The sequence below is a fragment of the Meriones unguiculatus genome, chromosome 4 (genome assembly GCF_030254825.1).
Source record: "Meriones unguiculatus strain TT.TT164.6M chromosome 4, Bangor_MerUng_6.1, whole genome shotgun sequence".
Lineage (NCBI taxonomy): Eukaryota > Metazoa > Chordata > Mammalia > Rodentia > Muridae > Meriones > Meriones unguiculatus.
The window spans coordinates 5585906-5611983 of record NC_083352.1 but is presented as its reverse complement, the minus strand read 5'-3'; the positions used below and the strand labels follow the sequence as shown (position 1 = coordinate 5611983).

General features: G+C 44.5%; 1 protein-coding gene across 2 annotated transcripts in view; it reads right to left on the bottom strand.

Moving 5' to 3' along the window:
• Myo16 (myosin XVI) overlaps positions 1-26078 on the bottom strand; it is a 450668-nt gene that overhangs the window by 129793 nt on the left and 294797 nt on the right. For both annotated transcript variants that reach the window (XM_060381367.1, XM_060381366.1), the window contains exons 22-24: positions 25703-25855; positions 24090-24290; positions 2490-2565 (exon numbers count right to left, since the gene is read on the bottom strand). In XM_060381367.1, coding sequence (XP_060237350.1) covers positions 2490-2565; positions 24090-24290; positions 25703-25855 — 430 coding nt within the window. The remainder of the gene's footprint in view (positions 1-2489; positions 2566-24089; positions 24291-25702; positions 25856-26078) is intronic.

Here is a 26078-nt window from a genome sequence, read left to right as displayed (position 1 = left end):
GTGAGTGATTTTCTGGTGTCCAGGAAGTGCACCAAGAAGAGTTTGGACATGGAGAGGAAAGTGTTTCAGAAAACACAAGAAATAGGGGTGAAGACATAAACAAAATCTTCCTCTGTGGAGACAGCATTTGGAAATGCTTATTTTTTTTTAAAGCTTTTAAGTTCAAAGTTTTTTGAAACCACCTCAAGATAATAATGTAAATAATAAGCATACAGTACCACCTATTTAAAGATATAATAATTAAACAGTCATCATATGGATCTAAAGTGTGTGTTTGTGTGTGTGAGAGAGTGAGAGAGAGCGAGTCAGGACCCATACATAAATGATAAAAATATTCTTCTTCTAGGGGTGAAATACCTTAAATACATCTAAAACAGACACATATAAACATGGGCTGCAGCATGTGTCAACCCATTTCTGTCTTTTCTCTCAGTGACACAACCAGACTACAAAGAGGTGGCACAGACCTAGCCGAGAGCCTCCTGGGACATCGCACCAAGCTCCCTGCCTCCTTGCCTTACTCAAAGGCAACCATTACCTTCACCAAAATTAAACCTCCACCTTCCTCCCTGGGTTTTCTACAGTGATGAAGGTTGCACTGGAGGCCATTGCTCGTCAGCCATATGTCCTTATAATTACTTCCCTGGCGTCATGACATTCTGCAGACTTACATAACACTGTCACACCCAGGTGTCTTTCGGGTCATGATGAAGCCTGTGAGTCCCTGCCGTCTGTAGGCCAAGTGTAGGCAGTGCACATGCCTGCGGGACACTGCTGTGTGTCTCTGCATGGTCTGTCCTGAGTGTCCTGCTGTACCAGCAGAGGGAGGTAACTGTAACAAGACCCTTAAGGCTCCCAAAGCCTGATACACCGTCTGTGCCCTCACAGAAAGCTTCCACCCCTCACATAGGAATCAGGCACACACCAGAGCACACCTTAAATTTGGTCCTCCTGCTGAGAACAGCAACAGTCACCCACTTTTCTTCTCTAAACAGATTAACTTACTAACAAGCACAAACAAAAAGAAGGCTTTAAGTTGTAAGCACTCAGTACGGCAAGCAAGACTGAACCATCCCCACCCATCATTTCTTCATCCTCTGCACATACATACATTCTACCACCATGAAAGACAAAAACAGGACAAATCCATCTACGACATGCTCTGGGTGTCAGACCTTCACACAGGGACCAAAGGAAGGTACATGAATGCTACAAATTGTATCCACTGCAGTGGGGAGGCCAGGACTTCCTAGGGATGAGCAAGGCTGAGCATTTATTTATTTATTTTTATTACAATTTATTAACTTTGTATCCCAGATGTAGCTTCCTCCCTCCTCCCCTCCCAATCCCACCCTCCCTCTGTATTCTCCCCCTTCCTCGTCCCCTCCCAAGCCCAACTTCTTTCCCTTGTCTCCTCCCATGCCCCTCTCCAAGTCCACTGACAGGGGAGGACCTCCTCCCCTTCCCTCTGACCCTAGCCTATCAGGTCTCATCAGGACTGGCTCTATTGTCTTCCTCTGTGGCCTAGTAAGGCTGCTCCCCCATCAGGGGGAGATGATTAAAGAGCTACGGCTGAGCATTTCAAGGCTCTGATTTCATCCCCACTCCTGTTCCCAACAGCATCTCAGCCAAGAGAGCTCACAATGGCTGCGTGACTGAGAGGCTGGCGGACAGAGCCCCTGTGTAAACAGTGCGTCATGACTAAGGAGGCTGTGGCGTGGACGGTGACGCAGGTGGCAGTGCTGACGCAGATGTGTGACCTCGAGTTCTGAGCCTCTGACACCTCAGGAAGCCTGAATCGTCATTCCAGGAAAGACAGATGGCTCTGCCTCAGCCGGAGTCCCACCTCTTCCTTTCAGAGGCTACCGGAGGCTCTCTTCAGAAAATGATTACTAGAGCAGACAGAATCACACATATCTGATTGTGGTATATACGTTGGAATATAGTGTTGAACTTGCACAGAATTATAGTTGACATATGCATATAAAATATTAATACCCACTAGGCAGAAGCCAATATATACATATGTACACATATATAGGCACGCACTTGTACATGTATGCACCGACGCGCTTTCCACTTAGTGGGCATTAATACTTCACAACTGAGAGTACATACAAATAAAATATCACCTAGTTGTGCTCTGGAGCCATCTTCGGTAACGGAATTCACCGTGCTGTGGCCTGAGGTCAGAAGCCATGTTTGCCTTCATTAGTGTCCACAGACAAGCTCCTCCACGGTCACACACCGAGCAGGAACGGTGTCTGTACACCTGTCTGCTAAAAGCTTAGTCAAATCGGGTTTCCACTGGACTCCAAATGAGGCTGCGGTCAGCGAACAGTGTGGCCACTCTCTCCTTATTACCCTGAGTGCCAGACAGTAAATGGAGTTCCCATTGCCCTTCAGCAATTGCCCTTCAGGGGATAGTTCAGTTTTACAGGAAATGGTCCCAAGGTCAAGAGATGAGCGTGGGGAGAAAATCAACTTACTTTTCATTACAAATAGGAGGTTTTGTGAAAGAGAATCTTTATTTCTTTCAACTGCTCCACCAATTTCATACGTTACCTGCAATGAAACAAAAATAACAAAATTATCTAAGGATAAAAGGCAACTTTTGAAAGCCCACATGATCTATTTGGGTTTTTAAAGGTCCCTGGATGAAGCACCTTCAGAGTTCACTGGTTGGCCAATTGCTCGTGCCAGAACAGGTGTTATCACACGACAGCGTGAGTTAGGTATCATGCCACAGCTATATTTCACCGGACAGACCCTAGTAACCATCAGCAGCTTTGTCAGCTCCAGAGAAGCCTTTCTCAGCATGGATGGTCATGGACAGGTTCAACCCTTGTCAGAAACTGGACAGCGTACCACAGCGAGAGACCCCGCCATGGCAAGGGATCACTGAAGCCGCAACAGTGTGGAGGTAAACTGGCCTGGACTAGAACCCCGGGGTTCCCTGTTCTCGCTGTGTTCAGAAGGTCAGCCCAGTGACACCACGCAAGACCACCTCATCCTCACAACCACCTCGGTCCACTTTGATAAGCCCCTTAATGTCCCCGTGTTCCAGTGTCACATCTTCAGAATGGCGGCAGGTGCGTCCGTGTTGCTAACACTGCCATGGAGTGCATGGGAGCTTCTCTGCGCATCTCGCAAATGTTACCCAGGAAGTCTCAGGGGCTGACCCGCCGTGCGATCCAACCCAAAGGACTTCGGCTGCCACTTCCTCAACCCATTTTTAAAAACTTAATGGCAGCTGAGCTCACCTTTGCTGGCACAACCTCCAAGGTCTCTGAGAAACAGGTTCTGCTTTGAGCTTGCTTCCCCGAGGCCCTGAGGGCCCTTCCATAGACTCCTCATGTTCTTGTGAAGATTGCCTCCACATTGTCCCCTTCCAACACCCTCTTCCTGGCTCTGTATGGTCATACTTGCCTGTATTCCAGCACTGGCTATTTAAGCCACAGCCCTCATCCCTAACAGCCTGTGGCATCTTCTCACTCTCTCTGAACTTGTCCCACCTCTCCTCAGATCCCTCCACTCTTCCAGAGCTCTGAGGCAGATGCTTCACTCATTTTCTTTCAGGTTCTGAACCTCAGGCTGAACACAGTAGCAGCTGGTGCTGGAATTCCACAGTCCTGACTGTAACAGTGGGGACAGGTAGTCCTCAGGTCCTGACATAAGGAGTGGGTCCTCTCACCCACCATCTCCTGCTGAGGTTTCAGATCAACCCTGTTTACAAAGAGTTTCCTGACACACCTCTTAGCGGTGTGCACCGACAGTGCACACCCAGGGATTGCCAGGAATACCTTTCCTGGTCTTCACGTTCACAGCAGCTTTTCTAATTTCTCTCATTCTCAGGAGCTGACAGCATTTCTTGCCTCCAGGAAAAAGCTAAGACTCTCACTTAAAAAGATCTCTGCGCTCTTATCTCCTTTCCAAATAGCTCTTTGCCCCATCTTTTGCACACTATTAAGGTAGAGAGTGTGGTATGGCTAAGATGGGCTCCCTGCTTGGACTGTCCCTGCCATCTGACCATGGCTATCGCCCCCACAATTGCCTCTCCTGTCCCCAATTTTTTATACTTAGTAATTCATAGTGTTACTTACTAGCAGTAAAACATACTACCTATTTTTTATAACTAAAATGATAAAAAGACCAAAAATTCATTTCTGACTCCCATAGTCTCATCTAAATTCATGCCAACTCCATTGTCAGATGGGAATCTCGTTTACACAGAGCCACTGGGATTGTGTGTGTTGGGATCTTTTTAATTTGGCTCTAGTCTCTAATAGCCTATTTCCTGCATGAGAATCTAATGATTCCAAATCTCTCTCTCTCACACACACACAAGTGTGCTCACTTGTACACACCAAGACAACTGATTTTCTGTAACCACATTGATTTTCTTGCTCCTGTCACTGGCTTATACCACGCTGGCCTCTTTAACCTCCACGAACAGATTGCGCCTAAGCACTGTTTGCCTGTTTGCTGATCGGCTCACTCTCCAGAGAAACTAGCAATGCCTTGTCCACTGGGCACGCTTGATGACTCTGCTGAAACCGACAAAAGGCTCTGATACATGCGGAATGAGAACACCTGCCACCGCATGGCCATCCTAAAGACTGTGCAGGCCGTGGGGTCTGGGACGTTTTCACGCTTGACGCCCTGGCTTTCAGAACCAGACTCAAGGCTGAAGGTCTCTACCATCTGAAGTTCACAGTTTCCCCAATGGAGATTCTAACTGGATACATTTCCTAGAAAAATATACTTCACACATCCACACACACACACACACACACACACACACACACACTCACACATGCACGTACATTCAGCATTCAATGACGGCTTGGTGTTTATAGGAAACAGAGAGTGTGTGGTTAGTGGAATTCATCTTATGGCAAGTGTTTTTGCACAAAACACTGCATCTCAGGATAGGTGGGCTCACTGACTTACACTGCACAGAATACATTTATGAAGCCCGTTAAGTCCTCTTCCAGAGGAGAGGTCACACTGTGCAGTCCTCCCACTGTAAAACCTCGGCATCAACTCCTAAGAAATGGATGAGCCCAGTACTGACTAGATTTGATTCAGCATTTCATTCTGGATGCTACAACAGCCGATACAGTAGTACAAGTGACAAGGTGTTACTTATGATTGGCACCATTGGATTCCCCAAACTTATATTCAAATGATTTTTCTAATCTCAAATCTGAAATCAAGTATTTATCTGGCATCCATGATTATTTCAGTGGGAAAATGATGTTAGAGACAGTTATTTGCACCTGAGGCTTCACAGCAACAGATTTTTGGGGCAACAGTATTTTGCAAAGGCACGTATGAAGACACACAAGACATATGTTAAAAAATATTCTTTAGAGCTAAAATACAATCAGACCCCAACTTTGATTTCTGAATGAAGACAACTAATTCCAACTAATGAGTTTGCTTTGGGCATGCAAAGTCAATCTAATGTAACATGTTCACAGACATACAACAGTGAGCTTGCCTGAACAGGGATGGAAATTTAAAAAGGACAGAAAAGAAAGAAAGAGAGGAAGAGAGGGAGGAAGGAAGGTATGCAAGGAGGGAGGGAGGGAGGGTGATGGGGTTAGCACAGGGATCAGCTGGTAAGAAGGGGGCTGGCTGGAGTGGGGAGGATTAAAAAGGGAAGCAGGTTACTGTGGTCACTGGTGCTCTCCCCATGTAAAAGATGATCCTGTCAAAGATAAAATAAAGCCTACATACAAGGTTCCCACTCATGACAATTGTGGCATGAATAGCATTTCTTTATGTCTTTTAAATATTACAACTTACTACTTTAATTTTAGGATACCCCAAGGCCCATGATAGTTTCCAAGAAATAACACAGATAACTTCTATGTGTCTCTAACCAGTTTCCTTCCATGGCAAGGTCCTATAATATAACCAAACCTGGGAGACCGACCAACGTGGCGAGACTGCAGTGTGTTTACAGCACGGGACCTGAACGTTCAGATTTCTCCTGACACACCCCTCCAGGGTGTCAGTCCCTTAGTATGTCTACTCTTGGATCCTTTGTTTGGTGGTGCCCTCTGCCACTGCCCTGAGTACAATGATTTGAGCTGTCCTGTGACGTGTATTCAGCTGGTTCTTGCCCGCTTCACTTCATAAACTCCATCATAGCTGCTTCAGTGCCAGAATCTTTCCATATAAGTTTTCTAGTCAGATGGACCATGTTTCTATAACTGTAAAAATATTTATTTTGATACAAGGTTCCTCTAATTAATGTAGTACCTCCTTCTTCTGCCTCCTTAGCATTGGAATTATTTCAGGAATCCTCTGTCATACACACACACACACACACACACACATACTGTAATTTTGGTAGGAAATAATGACCTTCAGTTGGGAGAACAGCCTCCATTGATTATTCCGGTGCTGAGAACTCAACATGCCATCTACCATCCATGAATATGGTATGCTTCTCCTGCCTGGACTCATGGCTACTTCCACCACACTTTGTATTTTTCAGTGCACTCTCTCTCTCTCTCTCTCTCTCTCTCTCTCTCTCTCTCTATATATATATATATATATATATATATATATATATATATATATATATATGTTTTCTGACACTTTTATTTGAGCATTGTATTGTTTCTGAGTGATTATGAATGTCATCATGTTTAATTTTAATGTCCTTTACCGACATAAAAACACAAGGAATTTTTATTTTTTCTTATATATTTTTAAATTTTTTGAGAATTTCATGCGCAAGTCCTGTATCTGCATCGATCCCACCCATCCCTCTCCTCCTACAGCTCTTCCCATGTCCCTCCCTACAGTTCCTTTCTCCCTCATAACCTCTTCTTCATTGTGTTATGTTGGGTGTCCTGACTGAACTCCTTATTTCTGCTATAGTTTTCTTTCTTTTTAATGGATCCCTTGTGATTTTGATATTTATGTCCTGTACAAGCAGGGACAGGTGTTTTGTTTTTGTTTTTGTTTTTTTAACTTCCAATCTGTCAGGCTTTTGTTTCCTTTCTTGCCTCATTAGATTCACTAGAACCCCCAACACTATTCTGCACAGAGTGATGACAGCCAGTGTCGCTGCAGCCTTCTTGGTCTTAAAACACCCAGTTTCCGCTCCTATGTATAGCACGAGCAATGGGCGCCTGTGGATGCTCTTTCTGGGATGAGCTGTCTTTCTCAGGACTACATATGATATTAGCAATAGACTTTCTTGGGGCAGTGTAATTTCCCCCACAACTGTCGACTTAGAATGCTCTTTGGACTGTCTGCTAATTTTATGAAATGCTTTTCTGCATCTACTGATACTGTGACACGACTTTTCTCCCCTACCTTATCCATACTCTGGACTCTCTCAAATGATTTTCAAATATTGAAAGTATTTGCATTTTTGGAAAGCATTAATTGACCACGAAATAGTATATATTTTTATTATATGTTATATAATATATATTAATATATTATATGTAATATGAACATTATTTATATAATACATATTTATTTATATTACAGATTGCTGAGTTCAGTCTGCTCTCCAATTCTGTTCTTGAGGGATTGTTTTCGGGTGTGTGTGTCCATGTATGTGTTCTAGCTTTTGTCTGGTTTGGGGATCAGGGTAATGCTAGCTTTGTAAAACAAATCAAAAAGCATTCTGTCGTCTATTTTCTGGATCAGACTGCATGAAGTTGGTACTAATTTTCTTTTAAACATTTGGTAGAATTCACCAGTTAAGCCATCTGGAAGAAGGAGATTTCTTTTTTTGGAATTTTGAATTTCAAATCCCTTTCCTTGACTGGCCTGTTTGGACGATCTCCCTGACAGGGGTGAACTGAGGTAGCTGAGATTTCTGAGGACTCAGTCCATCTTAGCCTAACCATCACATCACACAGCAGTTACTTGTGTTCGCCTTTGATCTTTGAATCAGGGCAGGGCTGCAGAGATATTTTCTGTCTTTTTCCCGATATTGGTTACTTATGGTTATTTTGTTTGTTTGTTTGTTTGTTTTTGGTCAATCTTACTAAAACATTTTATTTTAATCTATGCATTCAAAGTACCATTCACCTTTTAAATAAGAACTATTAATTTGATTATTTGTGATTCTTTGATTCTGTGTAGAAGTGTGTGTCTGCGGCATCGCTCGGATGCTCTGGACTTGGAGTTACAGACAGCTGGGAGCCACCCCATGTGAGTGCCAGCAACTGAACTCAGGTCCTTTGGAAGAACAGCAAGTAGTCTTAACTGCTCAGCCATCTCCCTGGCTGCCATTTGCTTACTTTGGATTGAGTTTTATTGTACATCTTTCATTTAAATTTTTCTTCACACATTATATTTTGATCACGTTTTTCCCTTCTTCGAACTCCTCCCTGATTCTTCCCACCTCTCCACTCACCTAATTTCATGATCTTGTCTCTTTCTCAAAAGCAAAACAAAACAAAAATCAAAACAAATTTCTCCATTCTTCAGACTGAAACCTAGATTTCAGAAATTCTCTGTTTTCTAACATATGAGCATTTGAAGTTATCAAAGACCTTTCTCCTGTGTGGAGAGTTGATATGCTATGTTTTTATTTTTAGCCAGCCATATACATAAGTTTTCATAAGTACATATGCACACACACACAAATTCTCTCCAGACTCTGAGCTGTCACTTTTGCATGGTATGTCATTCAGGGGTGCTGTTTAGTGACAGGTTATCTAGGGGGATCTATGAACTGGCATGATATCTAAGGGGAGACTGCTTATCCTCCAAGTATCTGAGGGTTTTCCTTTCATCCTTTTCTAGTTCGTTTCCAGCTGATTTTCATTACTTTGGGTGAACCTCCTTTCTCTCCTGCCCCCATTCTTTAGGATTGGTTGAGTTGAGTTGGGGTCCATCTAGCGCATGCTCTTCCCGGGCTCTCAGGAAATGTCCCGAGGGTCCTGTGACACACTGACTGCTGGTGCTTCGCTCTGCAGGATCACTGTCCCTAAGAAGGACGAGCTGAGCCTTCCACTTAGCCTTCTGTCTCCTATCTCCCTCTGACACCTCTGAGCAGGAGGCAGGTGCATCCTCTCAGCCACCATGGGAGCATCAGCCTAGATTCCCCTCCACCACCTCTTCAAAGTGAAACTTCCATTGCTGCTGCTGGATGCCCTTCTCCTGACTCCCAGTCAGCTGCTACCTCAAGCCGCCTACCCAAAGGAAGATCCATGCTGTCCCCTACATCTCATCTGTTGAAAATCATTTACAATTTTACAATACCATTGTGTCTGAAGAACAAACCTCTCTAAAGCATCAGCTATTGTGGCTGGCCAAGAGTGATGCCACTGGCCAGAGCGGCCATCAGCCCAAGGCAACACATTCCCTTGGAGAAGACACAAAAGGAAGCTGCAGTGGACGAGGGGACCAGGAGGACGATGTGGCCTCGAGAACCAGGGAGCCTGTGGGGCCAGTCCACTGAGATGCACACAGCGGAAAAGCCCAGTGAAGTGGACAGGCTTCTAGGCAGGTAAAAATCTATCATAGAAACCACCCATAGCTTAGTGACTGGTTGCCAGGGGAACAGAAAACCCTCTGTTCTCATCATGGTGGTGCCCACCTGGGGCAGCAGAGGGCAGCTTTTCAGCACAGGGCTTTCCTGGGCTATTAAGGCAGCTGTCATGCCCAGGGCTCTGTTCCTCTGGTTTATTATTTGGGAGATAAAAGGAGAGAGGTGGGAAAAGCAAAAGAGGAAAGCTATTTAATTCACTCATTTCCCTCACTGTCCTCCTGTAATGGGGTCCTTGGGCCTTCCTTATTTCTCCCTCCAAAAGCCTGAAATACAAGCTTCATGCTGCGGGCAGCAGCACCCCTCATGAACATAATAGAGAAATTTATATGTACACAGCCCAGAACAAAAATCTTTAAGGAAATAGTCATGTGTTCAAAAATTCTCTTTGGAATGATTCTGCTCAATAAAATTACTCAAAAGAAAATTTAGCATTCTGCCTCCAATTCGGCAGAGAGCGATAATCACTAAACCCTGCTTTATGGTGCCGGGTGGAGTGGGGAGGGGCCGCACCCAGGGAGCCAGGGAGCCAGGGAGCCGTGGCAGCACGCTGCTTTGTTGGACACACTATAATACACCCATACCACAATAAATACAATTAAAAGATAAATTATGCGAGGTCTATGCTAAAACAAGGTGATTTGAGAGTCTTACCATAACTGTCAATCACAGCTCATCAAGTCGACCAGTTTTCTGGCTCCTCAATGAAAATAAAAGTGAGGAAACCCTGGGGCAAATGCACTTTCCTCCTCAGCAATGGCTGTCATTCCTGAGCTTCGTTCATCACCAAGGAGACAGGAATGTAAGGGAAGACAGAGCCTCAGCCATAGCTTCATCCTCTCACACAGGTAGAGTTCTCTGAACTGAAGTTAGGAGCAGCTGGCTGCCCTGCTTTGGTGAGGAAATCTGGACAGGGGTCAGCCAGTACCGGTAGCCTCCTCCACCTGCCACGGACCAATAGGGGAGTGGTGCAAAGATGGAGGAAAGGCCAACCTAAATGCCAACTGTGTGGCTGGTACAGTTAGTGTTTCTGAAAACAGGGCTTCCAGATTTCCGATCAGCCAATGTCTTCATTTATATTTTTTACTCTTGTGAAGGTAAGTCTTCCAGATCTAGCCCAGAGTCAGTGCTTCCAGGAGGCAGGCCAGAAAAACATGCTTGTCACTTCCTCCTGCTTAATTCTGATGCACGGTAAAGTCAGAGAGACAGGGTAGGAGAAACTGAAACCAGGCAGTGTATGATAAAGGCCCAGGGAGCACTTGCAAGGGAGGATCCATTCTAGTTCCCATGGCCAACCCACAGTCACTCCCAGGGTTGAACACTAGTCAACAGAAGTCAGTCACTCCCCATGCCTCAGTTTCTCTTCTGCCCAATCATTATTCACAGCAAAATCTAATGATTTCATTATCACAGAGCACCAATAAATGCAGTGTTTGCAAGGTCGGAGAGGAGGGCTTCTGTGGATGTGGTAAGTGGGTGTGAGCGCCGCCCTGAGATTTTCAGTTTGTCTTCAGTGGGGCTTATAGCAAAAGGTTATTAAAATATAACCACCAACTTCAGCTACATAAACAGTTCCAGACCAACCTTGGTTATATACTGAGTTCTAGAGCAGCCTGAGGGACTACAACGTGAGACTCTGTCTCAAAAAACCAAAATGCACCTGGACTGAGGGTTTCCAAATTAAAATAAGATGTTTCAAGCCACATGAAAGAGTTGCGTGCTCTCATAAAGTTCCCCCTTATAAACTGGGAAATACTGAGTGGCTAACTTCAGCGCTGTCACCAGTTACTTCTAGAGATGGCCATTCTTTCATTCACTTATCTTGATCTATCATCACTTTAACTATTTGCCTCTCCAAGACCTGAGGCTCTGCAGTGTGCCCCTTGCTTTCCTCGGGCCTCAGCTTCTTCCTCTCAGGGGTGCTTGCCTCCAGCCAGCCACTGGTCTGCTCTGGACAGCTGACCTCCAGGGATGCCTTGGTAGACTTGCAGCAGTAGTAAACAATGCCAGAGCCTGGGATAGGGTGGGAAGAATAAGGAACGCAGCAGCCTTGGTCAGCATTTCTCTGCAGCCAAGAAGAGTCTGCTGCCTAACCCCATGGTCACAGCAGCCTCCAGCAGCTTCCCCCAATGCCCGAGGCACTGGTGCCCTTTCTTCCCTTATCTCTTTGCTTTTGGATGCTGTGTGCTCCCTGTTCTGGTAAAGCTCTTAGCCACCTCAGGTTACTGATATTTCTTGTTCAATCAAATCCTCAAAATCATGCTGTTTGTTCTCTCTGAACTTTTATCATATTTTCTCTCAAGACTGGACTGTGCCCTAATTTGACAGTGCTAGCCTTGGTAATGGCAGTTCAACTCTTTGTACCAGCTGTGTAACCCAAAGGAAAACAAAGCCAGGACAATCAAATGATTGAGGAAAGATTATGGGCCTCTGCAAGGTAAAACTGAAATCAGGAAGGCTGAGGGTGTAGCACAGAAAGGGATGGTAGACTCACCCCCAGCTACATGGCAAGAGACCCTGGTCGTTCCTTTGGTTCAACCATGGGGCGAAAGGATTTCAACAAGAGGGTGAAGGAAGCAGCAGTGAGTGGCCACAAGCTGTAGATGAAGCATTTAACTCTGCCGCGTACATCCTTGGCTCCAGCCACACTCAGGGCTAGGAGGGATGGGCACCTCTGGGCACCGACACCACCACAGGGGTGCATAGCAGAGTCCTGGGTTTCATGTACAGATTCTCTACTCAGACCTCAGACCAATCGTTATTCACAGCAAAACCTAATGATTTTATTATCACAGACCACCATTTTCCTTCCTTCCCTATCCCATTTTCCTTCCCTGTCATTCTCACATCACTGGGAACATACCCATTACAGACACATACACCAAACACTAGGTTAAATTTTGATCATTGGTCTACTGCCTTCATTCTCAGCTTTGTAAGCTGGCATGTTAAGGTCAAGCCAAATTGACAATTACATTACTGTGCAATTAAAATGTTCCTGCACCAGAGAGTGACATTTCCATGTGGCTGAAGGACTGAGAGGCAAAAGTTCCTCCACGAACACCCTGCAGGGACAGCTCAGGCATGTAGGAGCATGTCACGTTGGCGCTTGGGTGGCTGGTGTGCATTGCTACCACAGTCCATAGTATATTTTTTCACGTGCATATGCACAAGTCTGCCTGTCTGTATTTAATGTGTGTGTGTGTGTGCGTGTGTGCTCATTACTCTCAACTTACTGATCTAATTTTGTGCCCACTGTGTTGCAGAGTAGTCACTGCTTTAATAACATGAAAGAAAAGACGACAAAAATATGGAAAAAGCTCGATTACATTCACAGTGGATACATGCAGATCAAACTACAGTTAGAAGGACTCAGAAATACAGGAAGTCACAAATACTCATCAAGAAGCAGAGACAGACCCTTTGCTCCCTGTTCTTCGGAATGTAAATTAGGCCAGGCAGTATGGAAATCAAGATGGAGAGTCCCTTCAGAAGCTGAAAATAGAACCACCCTATAGCATGCACTGCTGTGTGTCTATTGAATAAAAAAATTAAAAGCATTCCACCAAAAAGAGCCTTGTACTCCCATGTCATTGCAGCACATTTTACAACAGCTATTGCCTAGAGCCAACCTTGGCTATCAGAGAGCTAACAATACAGAAATGCAAGTTAATCTTGGCTGTCTGAAGGTTAGTGTGCAGGAGCCCCACTGTGACCAGAGAAGACAATCCATGGGAAAGAGAGCGTGCCAGGGACATCAAGACAAAAAGATGAGCAAGACTAGCACAAGCATTTCTGCACTTCAGGCATCAGAGCAGCTCAGCTTTCATGGACGTTTGCTGTTTGATTATGACAAATCAAACCTGGTCTGTGAGTGAAAACTAAAGCAAAGCGCCTGGAGCCTCCTGCATTCTTAGGCAGTTACAGGGAAGGCCTACACTCTCTAACTGCACATTAAAAGGCAGTACAAGCACAAAATCACAATTAAATCTCTGTGGTGTACAATAAGAACGGTAAAGACCCTGGACCGTCTGACCTGTGGAATGTAAAGCAAAGGCTACGCAGGGGGGACAGCCTTAGAGACACATTAGCCAACCGAGCACTGTGAGCCATAGGGAAGGCATCTGCAAGAGCCAACAGCTTCAGTCTGCTCCTAATGAACCACATTTAATGTTGACATGGATATTAACAGAGAAGCAGAGCAGGCAGATGCACCAGAGGTAGCTGATCCACCTCCCAGGAAAAGCAGTCCTTTATTCCTTTAAGGACAATAGGTCCCCAAGGTGGGCATTCTCATGCAAATATGAAAGCTCAGTGCCACAAATGACTTACCTCTTTGGGGGCTTCTTGGGTTGCTGGCCAATAGGGTCCTGCAGGCGACCAACATGTCAGAGGTTGATGCCATTATTCTGAGTTACCCACTGGAGCTTGACAGTAAGACCCTACTGCTGAAAACACCATACACATGCTTGAGTTACACAACACACAGCAACCAGGCTGCTATTCACCTTGAACCTTCATCTCTGCTGGTTTGCTTTCATAGTGCAGAAAGGTGTTATGTATGCTCCATGGGGAGAAAGGAATTCCGCAGCCTCACTCAGCCATAAATTCCATGAACTACAATTAGGAAGGCCCGTTATTACCTAGCAAGATATGCCCACTGGTGTAATAGTGGCACAGAAGTTAGGGGAGTAAATAACAGTTTTCTGATTATGTGCAAGGACTATTCCACAAGATGGAACTTATACCTGGCATTGTTAATTAGGACAAGAACCTGAAATTAGATAGGTCATGGGCTCTACCACTATAATTTTGGTAAATGGAAATAACATTACAATGAGGTATAGTGACATACTATACCTATAAATACCTACAGATGAACATCTTTTTGTTTTAGATGGCAATTAACACAGAGACTCACAACTGGCAAATATGCAAAAATAAGAGATTTGACAATGTGCAGCCCTAAAGGGACATCTGTATCACACCCTCCTCCTCAGGGCTCAGGCATCTTCTGTGAAGAGGGAGCAGAATGATTACAAGAGCCAGAGGTGGTGACTGACTTCAAGCAAACAGTGTCTTCAGGTTATAACAGGGCAGTTGCACATATGAACTCACAGCAGTTGTGATAGCATGCACAAGACCTTTGCTTGCTCAATCCAGATGAAATCCAAGCATGGAGAAGGGGATGTGAGCATGAGCAGCTGTTGGCATTTGACAGATGCTGAGGGAGCAAGAACCAGCTTCTTTATTATTTATTTTTGAATGCTATGGCCTTTGATGATATATTGACCACACTCCAGGGCAGGTCCCACAGCTAAGAATAACAGGACAGGAGCCTAAAGGGCCTCTGAAAGACTCTGCTGATCAAGCAAAGGCTGAGACTCATAGCCAAACTTTGGGCAGAGTGCAAGGAATTGTATGAAAGAATGGGGATATAGAAAGACCTGAGGGGTCAGGGACTCTGGAACTCCACAAGAAGAGCAACAGAACCAAAAACCAACCAACCAACCAACAAACAAACAAACAAAAAAAAAAACCCACTCCTCCCAAAAACAAAAACAAACAACAAAAAACAGAAACAACAAACAATCAAACAAAAAACTAGGACCTGGGGGCCCTGAAGAAACTGACACCCCAACCAAGGACAATGCATGGAGAGGACATAAAACCCTGGCTCAGATGTAGCCCATAGACTCAGTATCCAAGTGGGGTCCTTAGTAAGAGGAACAAGGGCTGTCTCTGACATGAACTCAGTGGCTGAGTGGCTCTCTGATCACCTCCCCCTGAGGGCGGAGCAGCCTTACTAGACCACAGAGGAGGACAAGGAGACCAGTCCTGATGAGACCTGATAGGCTAGGGTCAGATGGAAAGGGAGGAGGATCTCCCTCATCAGTGGACTGGGGGAGGGGCATGGGAGGAGAAGATGGAGGAAGTGGGATTGGGAAGAGATGAGGGAGGGGGACCCAGCCGGGATACAAATTGAAAAAATTGTAATAAATAATAATATTTAAAAAAGAATAATAATAAAAAAAAGAATAGTCAGGTAACACAAACAGGACCCTATTGTGGGTGAGAGAGATAGAGATCATCAAGTTGGGTAAATAGGAATGAATTCGATCAAGACACACTGTGTGAAATTCTCAAAAATTATGAAAAATTGAAGTATTGTAGATTTTGAATTTTGATGCTATAGTTGCTCAAACAGTAAATTCAATGAGCAATTTCAAAATCTGAAACGTATATAAAATTGGAAATGCTTTGATCCCAAGCATTCTGCATGAGGGATATTCAGCTTGCTCTTAGGGTTCTTGCTTTGCTAAAAGTTAAAAGTGGTATAAATATGGAAATTTTTCGAATTGATTTTGTTTTCAGGAAGAGCTGAGAGAGAGTGAGTCTTCGGAAGGTGGCAGGGAGGCCTGTGTGGGTCTGAAGCTCCCGAGAGAGGCAGCTGGGTCGCGTATCTTGGGAGTCATCTTCTCAGGACCCTGAGTTGTGAGTGCCCACCAGCTGGCCTCAGAGCAGCACCGATATTTACAGGACAGAACAAACGTGCACACCTTCATGTTCCACCCCTCCTGCACCCCGTTATTTACAAGATGCAAAATATCCTCGGAGAAGTGGTTAGGATTTTAACAGATGATAAAAATGCAGAACTTTACAGACACACTTGTGAATTCAATATATCACATCAGAATATATGTGAAGATTGGCTTAGCACAATAAATAAATGATCATTTTCAGGAAATGCAAATGTGCCTGATTACTTTTCATGAGCGACTGCAGCTCTGTACTCAGTCTCTTGCCAGGACCGTGATCCCTTTGTGGTCTGGGGAGTTTGCTCTGTTTATCACAAACATGATAATCAGCACACTCAGGTTTGCACGGGCTCAGTTTTCAAATACTTGGTACCCAGCTGATGGTGCAATTTGGAGATGAGGGGGGTGTTAGTTGGAGGAAAAGGGAAGCCTGGAGAAAGGCAGAGCTTGGGGTACATTTACTGCTCCCGAATGTTATTGCACTTTCCCAAGCATGAACAACTACACCCTCAGTTAATGAACACAAATCATCCCCTCCTCCCTGAATTTACTTCCTGTCAGCTATTTGGTCACAGCGTTGAGAACAGTAACAAAATGACAGGCTTTACTATATTTCCAAGAAGTGATTTCTCCTCATAGTTTTTAGTATTTCTTTTTGGTTCTGATTAACGATAGGCACTGGGAATACAGGAAAAATCATTATCTCAACACTGAGAGAGCTGGATGTTACATTTGACACAGCTGAAATTAATGAGTATAGTTCATTTGTTCCTTTTAAGGAAAAAAGTATTAATAAGAAAATGCCAATATTTTTGGAGATTCAAACAGTCTTATTCACAACTTTCTATCTGGTCATAAAAGTAAGAGGACATGCTAAACTAAGAAAGAGAGCCCAGGAGTCCCTGTACTTGCCCTTCCCAGCAGCGAGAGGTAGGAAAGAGAGGGAGGGAGAGAGGGAGGAAGGGAGGGAAGAAGAGAGATAGAAAGAGAGAGAGGGGGAGAGAGAGGGAGAGAGACAGTGCTCCCAGGACAACCTTCAAAGGAAAAATTGATGTAGAAAGAGACAGTAGGGCCCTGCCGAGGCTGATTTTTATTTTTAAAAACATCTGACCAAGAGGGGAACAAATGCAGAGTGTAAATTAAGCTCCTTCCACATGGGTCAAAATGTTTTCATCAAATAACCTTTAATAGCATCAGTTTTGCTGAGACCAGACAGAGCTGATTGTTGTGTCTGGGGATTCTGCTGCAGAAGAAGCGGGTAGGGAAGAAGATGGTAGCCACCCATTGATTTGTCTGTCTGCTTTGCCATTTGATTTACAGGTCCACTCCCAGAGTTTTCCTGGGTACATTGTATCTCCCACAAATCTTCAGAGACAAAGGCCAGGGCACACGCTATAAATGCCATTCCAGACACAGGTGCACCTGAAAAGCCAAACAGGGGCTGAAAGCCCCTCCTCCCCCATGCACACTATCCGTGCCAATATGTCCAGAGCGCAGAGGCTGATTTTCACCAGTCTGCCACCCAGAGCACACTAGAGTTATCAGTGGGTAAAGATTTTCCTCTGCAGGAAGACCCGGGTGGTAGCATCATTCTGAACAAGGGGTAATTTTCTAACCCAGCTTATTCAGTGTGGGAACATGTCTTTTGTGAGGGGGAAAAAAACATTCAGGTATTTTATAGATAGACCCTGTATCTGTAACAGCTTCTTCTCCTCACTCTGTGTCCACCAGCAACATGTTAGGAAAAATTTCCAGCAATAGCCTGTGGAAATCACAGTAACAAACAGCACTGGATCAGGGCTCCGTGTCTCAGATGACAGCTCCTGCTTTATGGATGTGGTGGTGGGGGTTGGGGAAGAGTCCTGACACAGGCTTTCAAAACCATAAGTGCGCTGCAGCAAGGGACTATAAACTTTTATCTCATCGTAAAATTACAATGCAGAGTACACACACAGATTGCAAGGTTTTAATTTTCTTAAGGGAAATAATATTGAAATGATATCGTTGAACGTACAGTAAAACCCCACACACCTGTGGGTTCACTCACAATATTAGTCATAAACCCAAACACTAAAGAAGCTAATAGTTTTACAGAGTTCTTTTTAATCAAGGTAAAGCTACTCGCCCCAACAGGACCTGTCTAGTCAATGAAAGAGAGAATGTCACATTAGCATAAGTTAAGGCATTCATCTGCATATTTTCTTTTTCAGTGCAAGTTTTATGGCTTCTATAGATGGAGAAATCACTGAATTGTCTCCACTTATCTTTCAAGGAAGTCTATAAAACGTGGTGGAAAAGCAGTAGGACATCATAATACAACCAGAGTGGTTACAGCTGTCCTAATACCTATCAGCCTGTGCTAGGAGAAAGGCAAGTACTCAAAGGTTACTAAACCCTGCTCTGCATAACATGTGCACATTTATAAGGCGCAAGAATTTACAAGTTCTGGCAAAATAAACAAAAATGCTTTACCACTTAACTAAAGCAAATCCATTGGTCCACCAATTCTCTTCCGGAAAAAAAATGTCAAACTGATTGAATGATCCCTTAATTTAGTTGTGATATCTCTGATGGTCTGAGCAAATTTTTGATTAACCTTGTGGCCTGTATAGATTGCAGGCCTTCAACTATTGTGGAAGGGATATGATGGGCATATTTGAGGAAGTGTGTAAAACAATCACTCCTGTGCGTACTGCCAGCCTACTTCTTAATCCCCAGAAGAAACTGTGAGATTCATGATTATATTTTTCTCAATTACTAATTTCATGGGTGTACAGCGGGGAGTGCTTGTCTTCAGAGTCACACAGCTCTGGAATAGAAATCAGTCTCAGCTTGGGTAGAGGGATGCCTCTCCTCTCTCCTCCACATGTATGGAGGCTAGAAAGCCTTGAGCATTGACACAGTAGGTGGAGGGGAGATGAAGCCATTCATCTCCCATGAAGCCATGTGAAATGAGACAGAGGCCGCCAGCACCCTCCCCCGCCCCGCCAAAACTCGTGTGTTTGATGGCCTCTCCCAAATACATGTCCACCAGAATTATACACCCTTATTTGGAATTTTTTAAAAAATGTGTAATTTGTTAGATTCATATTATATTAGGGTGGCCCCAAGATCCTGTTGGGAAGAGGAAATGAGGCAAGACACACAGAATGGCAGAGTTGGGAGGAGGGCATTCTCAAGTCAGGGGCTGGTTACCTCCTGTCCACAGAGAGACCAGCAGAAATGTGCAGGTGCTAGAGTTTGAACTTCCTTCTCTCATTGCTGGGGAGATACATTCCTGTGGGGGTGAAGCCACCCAGGTTCGGTTTGTAGCAAGAGCTCTAACAACTTCAGCCATAGCTGTAAGATCCTGATGAATCACCGACCTTTGCCAAAGGCCTACTTAGAGAAAACCCAGCCTGGAGCTGTTTATACACAGGATGTATTGTTACTGGTGGCAGTTGAAATATTATAGATTAGGTCAGGGACCTGGCGTTCAGAGAGATGGCCCAGGTCGACGACAGAGGACGTGCAACTTCCAGGTGACTTGGGAGACAAAGATTGAGGAGTGCAGGGGTTAGCTCAAGATCAAGTTACGTGTTAATGATGTCCACTTTTCTTGTATGGAAACTCGTATGAGACAATGGATATTTGTATTCTCTTCTCCAGGCCTCCTGTAAGCAGGAGGTCTGTACTCTTGTGATTCTGGCCGGAGAAGGAGGCCGGAGCTCTGGGGCCTCCAAGTATCATCCTGCCTTCCTCCTCCAGGTCACTCAGGTCTTCCTGGCTTGTTCTGTATCATGCTAATCATAGCCTTGGGGATCACATGATTCCCCCACCCTCTCTGCACATTACCACTGGAGTCAGATTACCCAATCTCAGGTGATCTCTTTACACTGTAGCCCCCAACACATGTACTAAAACCTCTGTTCTGAGCAAGGCTGTATTCACAGTCTTCATGCTGAGAATCTGGTCATTCCACACGGGAGTGTGGAATGTGTGCTTCACAACTGAATTTTTATTTAAATTTCATTAATTTAATCTTTACTTTTAACCCCATATCGCTTTACAACTTCATAATCCACTCACTTTTCTCACATAAAAATTTAGGAGGTTTAAAGAACCATTTCCGACTAGAGTTAGTTTAGAATTACCTTAATGGAAATTCAACTCTCCTAAGAGCTGATACTGTCAAGCTGTAATTCTTCTTCTCTTCAAGATCCTTAATTCTAACCGCCAATAAACTCAGACACACTTGTGGATTTAATGCTTGTCTGTCACTTAAATCACCAGCCTAAGAGCAAACCCTAAAACACGTAACTTCATATATGATTTAAAATTAGCTAAAACAAATAATCAAACAAAAAGAAGCCAAACCCCCAAACCCCCTAAAGCTTTCTTTAATTCAAACGTATGCTCCTTAATGAGATTCTGTTAATATTTCATGCACAGCCTCTTCCCATTTACTTTAAAATATTTCTGTAATGGAGATCGGAAGCGGCACCACACTCCTAGGGGTAATGAAACATTCAGATGTGTTTAGGAAGGGTCTTCAGATGTAATCACATAATGGTGCTTAAACATTCCTAAAAGGACCTCTGAGCCTCCACCTCAAGCAAGCTTCCTGAGAAGGATGGAGGCTTGTCTTTAGAGTTCCTAAGCTGAGTAAGTTCATCCAGGACCCGATCGTCCAGACAGGGACAGGGGGACAATGCCAGGATCACTCTCTGCAGCAAGCTATTCTTCCCATAGGATGTAGCATATCCTCATTAAAAAAAAGCAAGTAATCCCACTAGGCAGGAACACAGAGTGATGAAAGATGTTTTACACCACCCATCTGGTCAAGAAAATGCTACCCAGAACACATGGGTTCATTGAGCTCTCCTTTGGGAGCCATCTCTGGGGTCAAAGGTCACACATCAGAGACAATACAGGCTGCTTTTAAGTGGGTGAACTTTTTCTGTATCTCTCAATTAACAAAATGTAGAATGTCCCTGAGACTTCTGGTCTCAGATGTAACAGTTCAACATGTAAGTGCATGTGGCTACGTCTGACAATTCTAAAGGCATATGGGCTCACATATTGCTGTACATCACAGAGAATCTACACTGCGGCATGTGGGCAAGTCCTTGGGGAGGCCTCGGCTTCAACTCATTACTGTATCTCACTGAAATGAAAGATTTCCTAAAGCCACAAACTCGACTCCAATTACGGAAAACTCTTAAAAAGCAAACAACAAACAAACAAAAACAAAGATGCTTTTCAAGGAAAATGCATGATTCCACAGGAGCTTTTGCTCTGTATCAACTAATCATTGGGCTGTCCCTGTGTTCTTCAATTTCTCTAAGAACTCGGTGAGCAATTCCCTAGTAATATAAACTGTCAGTTGTTTTCCCCTTAAAGTTTCAAAAACAAAATTAAGATTGAAATGCTATTAGGTGCTCAGAAAAATAATTACAACTGAACTCACAGTAATCAAGCTCTGATTCCAAACCATATTGTTGATTTTTAACCCAGCCAGCACTTCTCCTGGTCCTGCTTTGTCTATAAGGCACGACGCAGAAGACTCTTAAATAAGGTCATTCAAATGCATGAGCTCCTGGGGAGCGCCTAAGAAAATTATTTCCTGCATGAGAAGAAGTCATGATACCTGACTGTAGCTTTATACATTTTCCCACATTCAGAAAATGTTTAACACGAAGAAGGCAGAGTTTTAAAACATCTAAAGACAACAATAAACATTTTTCTAATTGTAAGGGCTTTGAAAAGGCCAAGGAGAATTAGAAGTTAGTAACTGTTTAGAGATTAAGATGCAGAATAGCTCACCATGACCCACAAGCCTCTCCAAGCATCTAAGGACATCAGTCAGCCCAGCTTCTCTCAGGAGCATCTTCTACGTAACTTTCAGGCTTCCTATTCTCCTGTCAGGGCTCTTAAGAGTCCTCTCTTGCCCATAGTTGTTTTTCTGCATGTTGTTCTTAGGTTGGATCATTTGTCAGGATGCATATTTGCAAATGTGAGCTTGTTTCATCCCACCATCTAATTAGGGTTTGCATTAATCCCCACACCACCAGCATTTCCACTGCTCCCCTCTTTGTGAGTTCATGTATTGGGCTGACATACTGTGGTCCCCCCTTTATTAGCCACATGAGGATTGTGGGGTCCTACTGTGTGCGTTCCTACCTATAGCCTGGAACATCCCTTCTCTCTCTGCCTGCCTGCCCCTTCTCAGGAATGCCATCTCCTGATCTGCTGCTTCTGGCCAATCATTAGAAAGCCTGCTCTGCCTTTCCCCCAATATGTCCAATACCATCTCCTCATTATTACTGTTTCATCTTCTCTCCTCTGAAAACATGCCGGGAGTCCAGAGGATGGAACCATCCATGAGGCACACACAGATGTCCACGGATGAACAGAAACCAATATTAGATGCTTCACCTATCACTCTTTCCCCATTCAATGAAACTTGCACCCTTTCCCAAATACGTGGGTGGTTATTGGGGCACCTGCCCACTCGCCCTTAATGCTTTCTCTAATTGCCTATTTTGTAGGCTGCTTTGCATCAGGGAGTTCACTGTTCTCTGGTGTCCGTCTGTCTCACACGGTTTGCTCGGCTTAGAAGGCAGAGCGATGGAATCTACACCTCTGTGCTTTCTGACACGTTATCAGGTACGCCCACCATGCACAAGCTTCTCTTTGCTGAGGCAGCAGCGAACCCTGAGCCTAGTCCCTGCTCCTCGGATACTGGGTGCGAGGGTCTGCTTGCTGCCATTCTGCAGGTGCAGTGGTAACTGGACATGAGCGGGCAGCAGATGATTTCATGGCACACTAGGAGCACCTCTGGAATTGCAACATACACTCTCTCAAAGTTTGTTTCCTAAGCTGTTTTCTGCCTAGACGATGACAGTGGCTTCTGTCTTGTGTAGCTGAGTCCTGTATGGAACAGTGACATGAACTTCCAGAGTTCAAGTCTTCACTGAAATGCCCTTTCCTTCACAGTGAGATCCTCTGGAAAACATCTCTACACTTTTATGAGCCAAATAATTGCATTGTTATATAGCATTAGTCTGATAGCTCCAGTGTGTTAATTTTTGTTTCTTTGCTTTCCATCATCTGACTGTTAGGTGTGTGCAGATTCCTGGCTTACCTCACATCCTCTTTTGGTGGACAGTGAAGTCTTAGTGAACCAGGGAGGGGCTGAGCTGGGATACACCAATGAGTCTCTCCCTGTCACTATGGAGTAGTTCAAAATGCATGCATGAGTGTGTGCATGCATGTTCCTGTGTGTGTGTGTGTGTGTGTGTGTGTGTGTGTGTGTGGTTATAATTCTAAAACTGAAAATCATCAGTAATAAACAAGGGTTGGGTAGAGAAAAATAGAGATTATTAAATTAAGAGATGTATTGTTAAATGGCCTGGAAGGATGCTTCAAGTCTGCCTGGGAAGGGTTTACAGGAGTAAGAGGGGCTCAAGAGACCTGAGGGAACTAGAACACAGGGCCTAAAAAGAAGATAGCATGAGAGAGTTATGGCAGGACAGCCCTGGGAAAAGATGCACTGACGTGGAGCATTCTAACAGGAGATGACAAAGGAGTAGGGGACACCCCACAGGCTTACACCCCCACAGGCAGGGCTTATACTCTGAAGGAATGCTGGGAAAGCATGGAGGGCTTGCTTTCTTAGGCTCCAAGGAAAAGACTTCAATGCTAAGGCCACGTTCAGGCCAAGTGCACTCACAGACCCAAAGTTCATATAAGAAAATATCCCCAAAGTGTGGAGCAGAGCTATTTGTGCTAAGCCTGGGGCTCCTCATACTGACGCAAGTGGACACACACTGTGAGCCAGTCACCCTGCTCAGTACATACTGTTCAGGGACGTCGACTCAGCCTCAGACCTAAGGCAAAGAGCTTGTGAAAGTGAGCCATGTGCTGCTGGAGTGGCTTTTGAGTGTCTAATGGCACACCCTGGACGCTCTGAGGCTCCCTCGGCTCTGGCACAGCAGTCTGCCGGGCACATCACGCGTGGTCCTTCCACTCACCCTTCCTGCGTAGTGCATGACGGTGAAGGCTGGGCCCGGACCTTTGAAAGCCACGTTTCCATTGCCGTCCTTCATAGGGGAATACACTGCGTTTGTGTTTGCCGACTCCAGGAGACTCTGCAGCTTTCTGGGAAGGTTTGGCTCCACTGACCAAATCATGTGACTCTCCTCATCCAACAGGGAGAAGAATCCGGATGGTTTCTGAAAGTCAGCAAAAGCAGGAGTTTGCTTCCGTTACTCTACTTGGAGGGGGGGGCGGGTCCTTAATGCATGCTCTCCGATTTTATTATATTCACACAGCTACTTAGAATGTGAGTGTCTTGACTTTTTGTTTGTGTGATTGCTTTTTTGAGACAGGGTTTCTCTGTGTAGCCTTGGCTGTCCTGAACTTCTTTTTGTAGACCAGGCTGGCCTTGAAATCACAGAGATCTGCCTGCCTTTGCCTCCCTGAGTGCTGGGATTACAGGCGTGTGCCACAGTGCCTGGCTGGAGTGTGTTGACTTTTAACACCTGTCTGTCTATGATTGCCCATGGCTGTACTCTATCACTTGGGATCTCTCAGCTAGGACTCTTACTCTGATAATTTGGTAGCAGGAACCAGAGCAGGGCACAGTGTTAGGAAAACACACATGGTAAGCAATAAAGAAATCTACTTTTGTAGAGACAGATGATCGTAAGAATTCCACACTGCTAGATGGTGCTTGTTTGAAACACTACTCAAGCATTTAAATGCATGGGTGACAGCATCCCATGACAGCACATAAAAGTTGCTGTCGGCAACACATTTTACCACAGGTGTTTATTATCTATTATCTCCCCCACCATGTCTCTCTCTCTCTCTCTCTCTCTCTCTCTCTCTCTCTCTCTCTCTCTCACACACACACACACACACACACACACATACACAGAGAGAGAGAGGCCAGCATTCAGGTCCAGGTCTGAGGGTGACTTGTAGGAGTTGGCTATCTTCTTTCAAATACGTCAAGACCATACCTAGGTCATCAGCTTTAGTGACAAGTGCCTTTACCACTGAGTCATCTTCCTGCCTTACATAACAGATCCTTACTTATATAGCAAAGATACTGAGACAAAGCTTTGAAATGTATACAGAAATAATAAGTATGAATGTAGAAACATGCTGATGCCCTCAAGCGTAACTTTAACCAAAGATTAGCTTAACCCAAAGTCATATATGCATACATTTTTCCTGCCAACTTTTCAAAATTTCTATTTTAGAACCTTTAAAGGCCAATACAAAATACATAAAATATTTCATGTTATTATTGGCCCAAATATTAGCTCATAAAATTCATTTTGTATATTGGCCTCTTGTAACTGACCGAAAGAGACTTTCAGGTTTGAAAATGGCAAATATCCTTATACCATCAAGTTTGAGATTTCTTGTCCTTTCAAGGAAGTGGTGAGTGTTCCAATGCTCCTTCAGGCATGGGTAATCTTGCTCCTCAAAAGACTATTAGGGAATTATAAAAGCATTGCAGAATCTCATATATAAGGATACCTCACAAACAAGACCTTCAGAATGAAAATGTTCTCTCTCCAGTGCACCTGAATGCACACATCCTGTTAAGTATCTAATTATGTTATGTAAGTACCTGGAAGAAGAAATCCAAAACTGCAGCCTGGTTACCAGGAGAATAGGCGGTTTCCATGGCAACTCCCTCTTGTATACACTCTGTTTGCTCTTGCAGGAAAAGCACTTCTTGGATATGGTGATGCATCTTTTCATTGGTCAGGTTGACACACAGCTGTTCAGGGCAGAAGACAACAGCAGATAACACGGCCTGCAGTGTGGAGCCATGGGCTCATGGCTCAGTGGCCCTCCAGGGACTTACAGACTAAACAGCCCATTAGGATGACTCATGAGCCTTACCCTGGAAGGCAACCTCACTTAGTCACTTCCGAGGTCACATTGTCCTAATGTTGAACATGAGGTGGGCACGTTAAATACAACAAATGTAGTCACAGTAC